The sequence below is a fragment of the Pinus tabuliformis genome, chromosome Q (genome assembly GCF_031772625.1).
Source record: "Pinus tabuliformis cultivar Carrire ecotype Pingquan chromosome Q, CPIR1, whole genome shotgun sequence".
NCBI lineage: Eukaryota > Viridiplantae > Streptophyta > Pinopsida > Pinales > Pinaceae > Pinus > Pinus tabuliformis.
The window spans coordinates 708,565,795-708,577,755 of NC_142296.1; the positions used below are offsets into that span (position 1 = coordinate 708,565,795).

General features: G+C 39.7%; 1 protein-coding gene across 1 annotated transcript in view; it reads right to left on the reverse strand.

Annotated features, from left to right (window-relative positions):
• LOC149221513 (uncharacterized) overlaps nucleotides 1–10,436 on the reverse strand; it is a 74,671-nt gene extending 64,235 nt beyond the window's left edge. The window contains exons 1-2 of the mRNA XM_089387399.1: nucleotides 10,201–10,436; nucleotides 7,478–10,083 (exon numbers count right to left, since the gene is read on the reverse strand). Coding sequence (XP_089243525.1) covers nucleotides 7,478–10,083; nucleotides 10,201–10,436 — 2,842 coding nt within the window. The remainder of the gene's footprint in view (nucleotides 1–7,477; nucleotides 10,084–10,200) is intronic.
• Between the last annotated feature and the right edge of the window lie 1,525 nt (nucleotides 10,437–11,961).

An 11,961-nucleotide genomic window follows, 5' to 3' on the forward strand; every position in this document is an offset into this window, starting at 1 on the left:
GATGAAATGCCTGATATTCTCAAAGCATGTCATGACGAGCCATGTGGTGGACACTTTGCTGACAAGAGGACAACCTATAAAATCCTTTCTTTAGGATATTATTGGCCATCCATCTTCAGAGATGCTAAAGAATATGTCAGAAGGTGCGACAACTGCCAAAGGGTAGGGAAACCTGCTCCCTCAAATGAAATGCCATTACAACCTCAGGTACTTATCGAACCCTTTGAAAAATGGGCTTTAGACTTTATTGGACCTATTAATCCTCCATCCAAGTAGAAAAAGTATATATTGGTATGCACTGATTATGTCACCAAATGGGTAGAAGCCAGAGCATTACTTTTTGCTAACGAAAAATCTGTAGTTAGTTTTCTTTTTGAGGATATTTTTACTCGCTTTGGTGTTCCAAGAGAAATTGTGATAGATCAAGGAATTAAATTCACATCCAAAATGATGGAGAGGCTTATGGAAGAGTACAAGATCAAGCATAAGAAATCCACTCCCTATCATCCACAAGCAAATGGTCAAGTGGAGTCTACAAATAAAGTGATTGAAGGAATCCTCACCAAGACTGTGCATCTACATAGAAGAGATTGGGCAGAAAGGCTTCCTGAATCCTTGTGGGCCTATAGAACTACATGGAGGAACACAACAGGACATACAACTTATGAACTTGTTTATGGAAAGCAAGTCCTGTTCCCCATAGAGTTCCAAGTTAAAACTTTCAAGATGGCGGTCCAGTTGGGGATGGATCTATCATAAGCTCAAAAGCATAGACTGGAGTAATTAAATGAACTTGATGAATTCAGACAAGAAGTTGTTCAAAGGACTGGTTTAGTTTAGCAACAGAGAGCTAAGTTGCATGACAAGTACATCAAGGACAAAAGGTTTCAAGAGGGAGATTGGGCACTGTTATTTGATTCAAAGTTTAAGAATTTTCAAGGAAAGTTTAAAACTCATTGGCTTAGGCCATATGAGATTGAAATTTTTTTCAGTAATGGAGCAGTAAGAATCAGAACAATAGATAAGAATATCAAACTTCTCTCCTTGTGAATGGTCATAGGTTGAAAATTTATCAAAAACCAATCTCAAAGGAGGAGTTCATCAAGATCTTTCAAAATAATTCTGAAATGAAGTTGGTGAAGAAGAATCCTTCTTCTCCACCAACTTAGTCTTTGTTCTTTTCATCATATCTAAAAAAAATAAAAAATAAAAATAAATAATTGTATAAGATTGAAAACCAATCACTGATTGGCATGCTTATACAGAAAATACAGGGTGAAAATCAGAAGATTTTGACACCCTATATTTTCCAAAAAATGGTGACTCATTGTGCATTTTGAAAATTCATTGTTTTACTTCATTTCATTCTGTTTTACTTCTGCAAGTTTCACTCCACTCCACCACCATATTTCACTAATAATTTTTTCTTCTTCAGCATTTCTTCCACCTCCATTTTTCATTTCCATTCTGTCATATTTTCATCCACACAGTCATCTCCATTTCATTCATTCATAAAGTCACATTTTATTCTCTATTTTACATTCCGCAGCTGTTCCAGTTCCGTAGCTAATCCTGTTCTGCAGCCAATCTGACTCTGCAGTAATAGTTTGATCATTAGTTCAAAAAAATGAAAAGGCCAGTTCATAATAAATTTCATATGCAGGTATTGGAGAAGAAAACAACTTTTGAAGACATATCAACATCTAAGCACCTAAAGAAGCAAACAACAAAAGGTTAGCAAGCGGAAAGGTATGGTTCTAGAGGTAAGAACAAAAACTTATTTCAAATAGCAATATAAAACATAAGTTGTATAACTCGTATAATCACACTACTCCTTGACTTGTCATCATGCGATTTGATTGCCGTGATTATTTCACCATGCCTTCTGACTTTAATGCCTAACGGTCTCATGATTTGATCTCCGTTTTAACTCGTACTTCATTATACTTCTCCATCACATCTGTTTAACGGCTAAATACATGACATAACCCAATTGGATACGGCTCTTCACAACCTTATTGTTCCTTTATTACACCGAGTTCCTCGATTTTACTTCCACAACCTTCTTATGTATACAAGCACTCAGATACATTGAGCACACAATCATTCATTCTATTTTCGATCCTCTCTATGTATAGCAGTACTTTGTCTTCCACACAGTTTACGTGTGCAACCACTCCATTCCATACATCTTCTACACTATTTCACGCATACAGTTTCCTTGTTTCATATACCCTATATGTTTTATCTCCTACTCATAATCGTTCTCCTTCCACATACTCTGTTATTTCATCCCCATAGCTATAACTATTTTTGCTTCCATATACCACTGCCATATACACAGTCTTCTACACATAGACAGTGAAGGAAATTTGAAGATAAGCAGAGAACAGGAGTGATGGGTCTCATCGTTAGAACAAAACCTATAGGAGTGAAATATATGGAAGGTTATCCTCAGTTGAAAGGGATGTTGAAGAAAGCTGGTTGGCTGAGTTTCATTGAAAAATTCGATGGTCATCATAAAGAAATCACCAAGTCATTTGCTAGATCGTTTGATGGGATGGACGTGGAGATTGGTGACATAAAGTTTACAGTGACCGAGTCTTTTATTGCTACAGCAACCGAGCTACCAAAAGTTGGAGAGAGGTGGTTCAAGAATAAAGAATTCCATGATGAAACTTGGAAATTCATTCTCCAAAACCCAGGTATGGACACTTCAGTTTTTAAGAGAGGAATTCCCATCTTTGCACTTAAGGGTAAATGGAGTAGCATGCTATTAATTTTGCAAAAAATTATCACATGCGAGGGAAGATTTGGTTCCATGTATGTATATCACATAAGATTGTTGATGAATTTTCTTGAAAACGGAACCATCAATCTCCCATTTTTCCTGTTGAATAGTTTAAGGAGAATGGCCACTACTGTTCAGAAGAAGATGGAAGATATAGAAACTAATCTTTATCACCATGGTCTCATAAAAATTCTAGTTGAATATCACTTAAAGAGTGTAGGAGACACATGGGAGAACTTTTTGATCAGAAACTTTTTCCAAGATGCACCAGAATTACCTGAAGGAAGTTCTGTGAAAAAGAGTAGGAGAAGGAAAACCAGTCTTACAATTCAAAACACTCCTACAACTTCAGCACAACAAAGCAGTGAAGAAGAGCCCATCTCTGAAACATTAACAGAGATCAGAAAGCAGACAAAATAGAGGAGAAAGATGAAAGGAAAAGTTGAGGAAATCCATAAAAATACTCTTGAACCTTCATCAAAGGATGAAAAATTACTTTCTAAGAGATTAGTCAACATCAAGGATCAATTCAAGGAAGAGAAGGAAAAGGGGAAAAGAAGACAGGTTATAGAGGAAGAAAACATAGGCTCACAAAGTTTGAGGAGAAGTTCTAGACTCAAGGGCAGAATGAAGAAAGAAAAATCAAAAGAGGCTCAGTTCATAGATTTGGGAGAAGAAACTCCAACTCAGTCCCAAGATAACATCTCATTTGAGCAGAGCCCACAACACTCTCCTCAACAAAACTTTGAAAGCAACCCAAAGAGAGTCTCTCCAGGGATTGACCCAATCCAACAATAGATTTATGATTATATTGAGTCACTGGAGCAAAAGAATACATCAGTAGATCAAGGGACTTCATCCAACCCTGAGCAGCCAGCTACATCACAAGAGACTTTGACTAGCTCACTTAAGCAGGAAATCTATGAGCTAGAGGTTTTAAATAGGCACATTCAGAAGGAAAATGAAGCCTTAAAAGAACAAAACAAGCTGGATAAGATTATTCATGATAATACTATGCTTCATTTGGGTCTGTGGCATAAGAAGAACAGAAAATTAAAGAGGAAAAACAGGAAGCTAAACCGGGCTCTCATTAACCTCAAGTATAGATTTCTCATGAGGAAGCCTAGGATGGCAGTTGCAACAAAGAGAAGCAAGAAGAGGTTGGATGTTTTGGCTGAAGTCTCAGAGCAAATGTAGTAGAAGGAGGGTGTTTACAATTTTGATTGCATGGGGACATGTAATAGTCTCGCAATGGGGGTATGTTGAGTTCCAAAACTGCCTCTCTTTTAAGCAACTTTCTCATCCTTCTTCCTTTGCTTTTCCATGAAAAATGCATCCTTAATCATCAAAATCCATTACACATTGCCTCAAGGAGTATATTTCAGTGATTTACAAGTTATATTGTTATGTTTGTTATTTGAATAGGTTTTTGTCTTTTAGCTACGGAACGCAGCCACATTCCACAGCTAACCGGTTGTTCCGCAACCATCTCCACGCTTTTTAGGTTACAGGTGTCAAGAGAAGAAAAGTACCACATGGGTAGCTTGGAAAGCGTCAGAGTATGGATTGTATCCTATCCATTTGGCTAAGATCAATGTGGAGAACTCTGGTCAAAAGGAAGTTAACTGAAGAAACCCATGGCAAGTAGGACTTTGTTCTTACATGATTCTCAGTGATGGATCTGAGGCAGTCTCTCGAAGACAAGGACCTCATGTGCCACCTGCACAAACAGAATCCAACAACCACTATTAGAAGATTTATGTTTCAAGGCAACCAAAGACAAGAATTACGCACACATTACCTGCTACGTGTTTTGCTACAATTGATTTCTCTCTTCAAACAGTTGTATATTTTTCCCATAAATACCAGCGTGTAGAATGTAGAAAAAGTTCAAGTTTTTTCTTATGTAATAGTGCAAATTTCCGCTTTGTAGTGTGAAAAAATCAATGCTTTTTTTTAATATAAAAACTCTGTTTTCAATGGATACCTGAAGCGCTTGTGAAGTGTTGATTCCGTGTTCATAATCCGAGACCTTGCAGAGGGCCCCTGCGTGGTCAAGGGTACATGTTTTTATTTATGTTTTTTTTTTTTTTTTTTTTTTAGTTTAATTGTAAATTCACTGTGTTTTTTCATCATGTTCATAATCGTTTTCTAACTCTATGTATCATGCAGCTTATGTCATTTTTCACTAACTCAGAGTAGTTGTATTCCATCGTAGAATAGTCCTTTGGTTTTCATTGCTTTTTAGTTTCTTAACTGTAGCTTTAAGTTGATGGAAGTAGCATAAATTGATTTATTTCATCTGCTGTTCCTTAGTTTCTAGATTTTAAATTAAGCTATTCAATGCCATTTTCTTATTAGTGTAGTCACTCATGATATAAATGAATGTTTCCAAAAGCCTTTCAGTTGAAGGTTAATCCTAAAACTAAGTGGTGAAATCTTACATTTATGAATGAGTCTTTCATTACAATTGTTGTTCATTAGATTTTAAATTAAGCTGTTCAATGCCATTTTCTTATTAGTGTAGTCACTCATGATATAAATGAATGTTTCCAAAAGCCTTTCAGTTGAAGGTTAATCCTAAAACTAAGTGGTGAAATGTTACATTTATGAATGAGTCTTTCATTACAATTGTTGTTCATTAGTTTTTGAGTTAAGCTGTTCAATGCCATTTTCTTATCAGTTTAGTAACCCATGATATAAATGGATATTTCCAAAATTCCTTTCAGTTGAAGGTTAATCCTAAAACTAAGTGGTGAAATGTTTTATTTATGAATGAGTCTTTCCTTGAATTTTCATGTTTACTTTTCTTAGAATAATGAAGAATGAAATCTCTCAAATTGCTATCATAAGGAGGTAGTTCTCCCTGAATTATGTAGCAGAGTGACAACAATACTTCATTTAGCCTTGCTTTCATAATAGAATAGTTGCAACTTCATTTTCAATTATAGTTTTTCACTTAGTTTAGCTGCAATTTCGTCTTTAGTTGTTCATTAAGCTTTAATCCTGCAAATAGATTAGACAGTAGAGGTAATCTTATTTCCAGTACTTCATTTTTGATTTATCATAGATAGCCACCATCTCATTTTCTCATTTAAGCTTTGGTTTTGTAATTGAGTAGATAGTAGTTTTAAAAGTCCTTTAAGTCCATGTTTTGAAAACAATCATAATAGCAAGAAAAGAGGCTCTGTTTTCATTTTCTTGTTTTAAAAACTTTACTTCCAAATTTGGCCTAAAAGCACTTTTAGCTCTCACTTCATTTCTCTAGATTCTTAGTAGTAGTAGATTAAGAATTTGTAGATTACATTGCAGAACATTAGGAATCAAAAGAGCAAAACCCCAAAACAAACATAAACTCAAAAATAGTGAGGTAAGAAAGGGTCATCTAGCACATATAGTGCACTACACTTCATCAGTTTACTATACCCGGATTGATAATTTATGTAGCAATTTAGGACAATAAATTGACTGAACATAATCCCTTCATATAATTGACATTAATTCATCTCTTCGAGATCTTCAAACAAAGGGTAAATTTTCATGTTTAGTTTGTGGTCCTAAGATGAAATCTCGTCGTTCAAAAAGTTTATGAAAGGATGTGTTTGAGGAGTATAAGAACTTCCTCTCTAAGAACCATACGTATTGTACTACTGGAAAATATATTTTCAATGGGAAAGAAGAGATTGGATTAAAACCATGAAGAATGACACCTCACCTATGGAAGTTGGAATATAACTGAAATCGTCGAGGTACACAATTTATTTATGTATTATATATGTGATGTTTTGAAATTTTATTTTTATTTAATTATATTTTACCATATTTGATAATTATTGTTGTGATTTCTTCTATGCTTCATCAAGGTTGTGAAGGTATTAATAATGGGCATCCATGAGGAATGAAAAGTTATCCCATTAAATTCATGAGTTTTCCCTACTATGAGGACCTAAGAATAACTCTTTTTCCGAAGAAATAGAGTTCATAATTTCTATTAAAAGAGAAATTACATGCTGTTGATGCCAAGGGTATATGCTGTAGTGTGGTTTTCACCACTGTTCAAAAATATCAAAAATACATCAAGAAGGACCCATTGGGATGCAATGGTTCTGTATCCCTCATAGAAATAACAGTGTCTTACAAATAACCAAAATAAAACAGAGTTTTGAGGAGTATATCCCTCATTCAGTAAATATAGCCGATCTGTACTGTGCTGTTATATACAATAAGAAACATGTAGAGCAAAATTTATATGGGGGGGGGGGGTGTCCCCCCGTAGGAGGCCGTCTATATATGGTCGATGAAAAAACCTGTGCATCCCCTCTGGTTTGTATTCCTCAATCAGCCAGTCTCCTAGAGGTCGATCCGCCGCTTCTTTCGAGAGCCGGTCAGCAGTTGCATTTCTTTCCCTGTAGATATGAGAAACAATGATCTGGTCAAAATGTGTTTTAAGAAAAACAATTTCTTCCAAGATGTGTTTCAATGAATATGCATGACAGATAGTTTTGTTATTTGCCCAATCAATGACAATCTTTGAGTCCCCAAAAATTTGTAGTTGCCGACAGTTTTTGGATATAGCAAAATAGAGTAGATGTCTCAGTGTAATAAGTTCTGCATGGTTTTTGGTACCCGGACCAAGACCCATTCTCAGGTGAAAAAAGTGTGAGTCAGATAGATGAAATACTATACCCCCCCCACATCCTTGCATTGGTGCATCCCCATCAAAATATGCCCAAGGCATGTCTCTGTTGATATTTTCAGGCATAATGTTCCTGGGAGTATTAAGTTTATATTCAAATGGAATTTCCGTGTATGCCGCGCAGATGGACGGCGGGAGGAGATGCCAATTGACCCTGCAGTCCTCAAAGATTATGGCATTACGCCTGTTCCAAATGTACCAGGATACCACAGGCGGTAAGTTCCTAGCCTTTTCTGAAGCCACCGCAGACCACCACTGATCCCAGGCTGTGAGGATATCTGCACCCTGCCAAACTGTGTTTATGTTGAGGATCTGTGTGACCTGGTACCATAGATCCTTAGTGACCTCGCAGGTAAGAAATAGGTGTAGTGTTGTTTCCTCCTCTTTTCTGCAAAGGACACACCAAGTTGGTCCAGCGAATGCCCGTTTTCTGAGTATGGAGCCAGTAGGTAACTTGTCTGCAAGAATATTCCACATTAGAAGACGAGCCCTTGGCTGTGCTTGTAGATGCCAGATATCAGACCACCAGTTTTTATGAATGTCAGGTTTCTTTGCTTCGATCAGCTTGTAGTAGCCAAGCTTCGGTGCGTAAATACCAGATTTGGCTGGTGCCCAAATGAGCTCATCTTCCGCCTCATGTAGCTTGATGTGCGATTCGGTAAGAGCTTGTATGTAGCCTTTCCAGTATGTGTGCCATTCATCTGTCAGTTGCCACTGACGGTCCGTGACCCATGCCTGTGTGAATATAGTAGATCGTTGAATATCGCCAATCTGTGCAAGATATTTTATGCCCCTATTGCTTAGAAAACAGACCAATCCCTCCGGTAGTAGATGTGCATTCCCTGAGCCAGGCCAAGGGTCCAGGCCAATACGGACTTGTGTGCCTTTGCCAATTCTCCATAGCAGGTTATCTTGAATGAGTGGCATAGATTTTAGCGTGGCCCTCCAGATCGCAGATACGCCTTGTCGATTCCAAGTGGGTCTGCGGATCCAGTCAATGATGTTGGAGGGCCAAATATACTTTTGGTGTATTACCTCCGCCCATAAGCTGTCGAGTTTGAGAAGTGACCAACCCTGTTTAGCTATCAACGCTTGTGCAAACTCTGAGAGAGCTTTTAGTCCCCACCCTCCCCATCTCTTGGGCGTGGAGACCATTGACCATCTTGTCCAGGAAAAAATCTTCCCCTTTTTATTGCCATTCCACAGGAACCTGTTGCAGATTTGTTGGATTTTTTGTAGGATGCTTTTTGGTATCCATGTGAGGGACATCCAGTAGACTGGGGTAGCCTCAAGAACAAATTTGATCAGCAGTAGTCTACCAGCTTTTGACAGTAGACGATGATGCCAGCAGTTGATCCTTTTTTCAATTTTGTTTATAAGCCATGACCAGTGTTCAGATTTATACCCATCCGGCCTTAGTCTGAAACCAAGGTATTTGATGCCATCCAGCATATTATTTTCCAAGAAGGGGAAGTACTGGTTCGCCAGCTGAGATTCCTGATATGTGCATCCCATCATGGATCTGGTAGATTTCTCCCTGTTGATCTCCATGCCCGTGGCTTTACAGAAGAGTTGAAGTATATCATTTAGTGCAATGGTGTCCCGGACACTTCCATTTAGGAAGATTAAGATGTCGTCAACAAACAGTAGATGAGTAAGAGAGTACTGTTCAGTAATTTTGAGTCCACTGAAGTCTCCATTCCTTTTTGCTGCAGCAATGAGCCTACTAAGCCCCTCCATGACAATAAGGAAGAGTAGTGGGGAAAGAGGGCAGCCTTGCCTGATACCTCTGTGGATGTGAAAGCGAGCAGAGGCTGAACCATTAATAAGGATAGCAAAGGAGACAGTAGTTATACATCCCATAATCCAGTTTATGAGCATGTGGGGGAAGCCCAAATGGGTGAGAATCATCTTTAGGTAGAGCCAGTTAACCTTGTCAAAGGCCTTTGCAAGGTCGATCTTTAGAGATATTCCTTTGAGATTCTTCAACTTTATGGAGTGTAAGGCTTCCTGGGCTGTGCCAATGGCCTCTTGGATGTGACGATTTTGGAGGAATGCAAACTGTTCTGCAGATATATGTGTGGACAGAATAGGTTTAATGCGATTGGCAATGATTTTGGCAATAATTTTGTAGAGGCAATTACAAAGAGAGATTGGACGAAAATCATTGAAGGATGTGGGGTCATCAGATTTGGGTATCAAGGCAATGAAGGTCTGATTCATGGGTGGATGTATGTGCCCAGTGATCCGGCTCTCCTCAATGACTTCCAATAAGTCCCCACCCAGCAGATCATAGAAGGCAAGGTAGAACTCCACTGGCCAACCATCTGGCCCCGGACTTTTATCTTTTTTAAACCATTTGAGAGTGCTTTCCAGCTCTTGTATAGTGACCGGCTGATTGAGATCTTCAATGTCCTCCTGTCCAACAAACCGAGGAAAATGTCCTGCAAGATTGATGATGTCAGGTAGATTGATAACATTCGGCGCAGTGAATAGATGCTTAAAATGTGTTACCCCCAAATTAGCAAGTTGCTGATGTGTGGTAGCCCAACCATCTGGTTCACTTGGCAGCTTCCAAATGGTATTTGATGCCTTTCTGCCATTTGCGAGATTATGGAAATATTTAGTATTACTGTCTCCAGCTTTGAGCCAAATGGCTCTGCTTTTGAGTCTCCAGAGCTCCTCCTTTTCTTGTAGAATCTTTGTTTTTTGCCCAAGTAACTGATTCAGTAATGATTTTGAGTCATCGGATAGATAGCCAACACCCCTCTCATCAGTCAATAGAGCTATCTGTTCTTCAGTGTCCTTCAGCCTCTGTTCATCTCTGTTCCGCTTTGATCTGGCCCAAGTCTCAGTCATTTCTTTGAGCTTCTTCAGTCTATCACAGAAATCCATCGCTTTTCTCTGTTCCCTCAGGGGGGGTTGAGATGCCCAGAACTCCGAGACCATCTTGATAAAATCCGGGTCTTGGAGGAATCCAGCAAAGAATTTAAATGGGGAGCGCGACTTCAATTTTTTATCGCTGACCTGTAGTAGAGTCGGATGGTGATCTGATAGACCCCCAGTGCTGACCCATTGTCTGTACAAGGGGAATAATTGTATCAACTCCGCATGCATCATATATCTGTCTAAGCGCCACCCCAGAGCATCCTCACCTGTTCGCTGATTGTGCCAAGTAGGGAGCTTCTTGTTCATGGGGATATCCACAAGATGATGTGCATCAACTAACATACTCATTTGATCCGCAATAGGGTCGCTCTAAGCATGATGTCCCCAGGATTCTCCAACCCCCAAGGAGAAGTTGAAATCACCCCCCAACACTGTATTTTGAGTGATATGATTGCCATTTAGAAAGTTTTGCCAGAATGTAAGCCTATTCTGGTTGGGCCCATAGATGTTGATAATCTTGATAGGGATGCCCAAATCGCCCATAAAAATATCCATACCAAGAAAGCCACTGCCCCCCCATACAGAGAGTAGCCTGCTTTTTCTGGGATTTATACCAATGAGCAGACCTCCAGAACGTCCACACACATCCAAACCATGTAAGATCCAGCCAGGGAGCAGAGCTTGTAGACTCCGCACCGCCACCTCAGATGTGCAAAGGGTTTCCTGTAGGAATATTATATCGCAACTTGATTCATACAAAAGCCTTTTCAGAGCCAGTCGTTTTTTGGGGTTGGCTAGTCCCCTGCAATTGTAGGAGAGCCAGATCATGGGGAACCGCAGGTCAGGGGCTCAATAGCTCTAAGTGCCCGTTCAATGGTATACTGTAACCCCTTGGCGACGTCCGCAACAGCATTTTGCTTTGCTGAGTTGATTTTAGATGGTCTGCCTCTCTTTGGCTTGTGGAGGCGTCCAGGGGATGACCCCAGTCCCAGTATTCTAGATCGTGCCCGGGGTCTAAGGTGATAGGGGTGTGATCCGGATCCGGCCGGAGAGGAGGAGGATTCAGGGAGTCCCAGTTCCAAATGGTGAGAGGGAGGTGTGGTAGAGAAGGTGGGGGGAGGGGGAGCAATGGTACAAAGGATGGAGGGGAGGGGGGCATGATCCGTGTGGGAGGTATGCAAAGAAGAGTAAACAACAGATTGCATAGCATCAGAAAAATTGTGAGAACAATTGGGAATGGAAGCATTACCCGGATGAGTAGGTGCAGCCTCCGCAGTCTTGGAACGGGTACGTGGCGGCCCTGGTGTAGATGAAGCCTTCCTTCTAGTATGCTTTTTGGCGCTATCTCCCGTCTTCTTGGATGGAGTCTCCTGTTGAGTCTGCTCCCCTTCCGTAGGATTATTCGCTCCAGTATTTTGATCCTTTGTAATCTGCTGTCGAGGGCCTTTACTATCCTCAGAGGTCACCCCCGAATTCAGTGGACAATCCTTATAGAGGTGACCAATTTTATGGCATCTTCGACATCGGAATGGTACACCTTCGTAGTCCAGCAGTTGTTTGCGCGAGACATGGTTGTGGTGTAAAG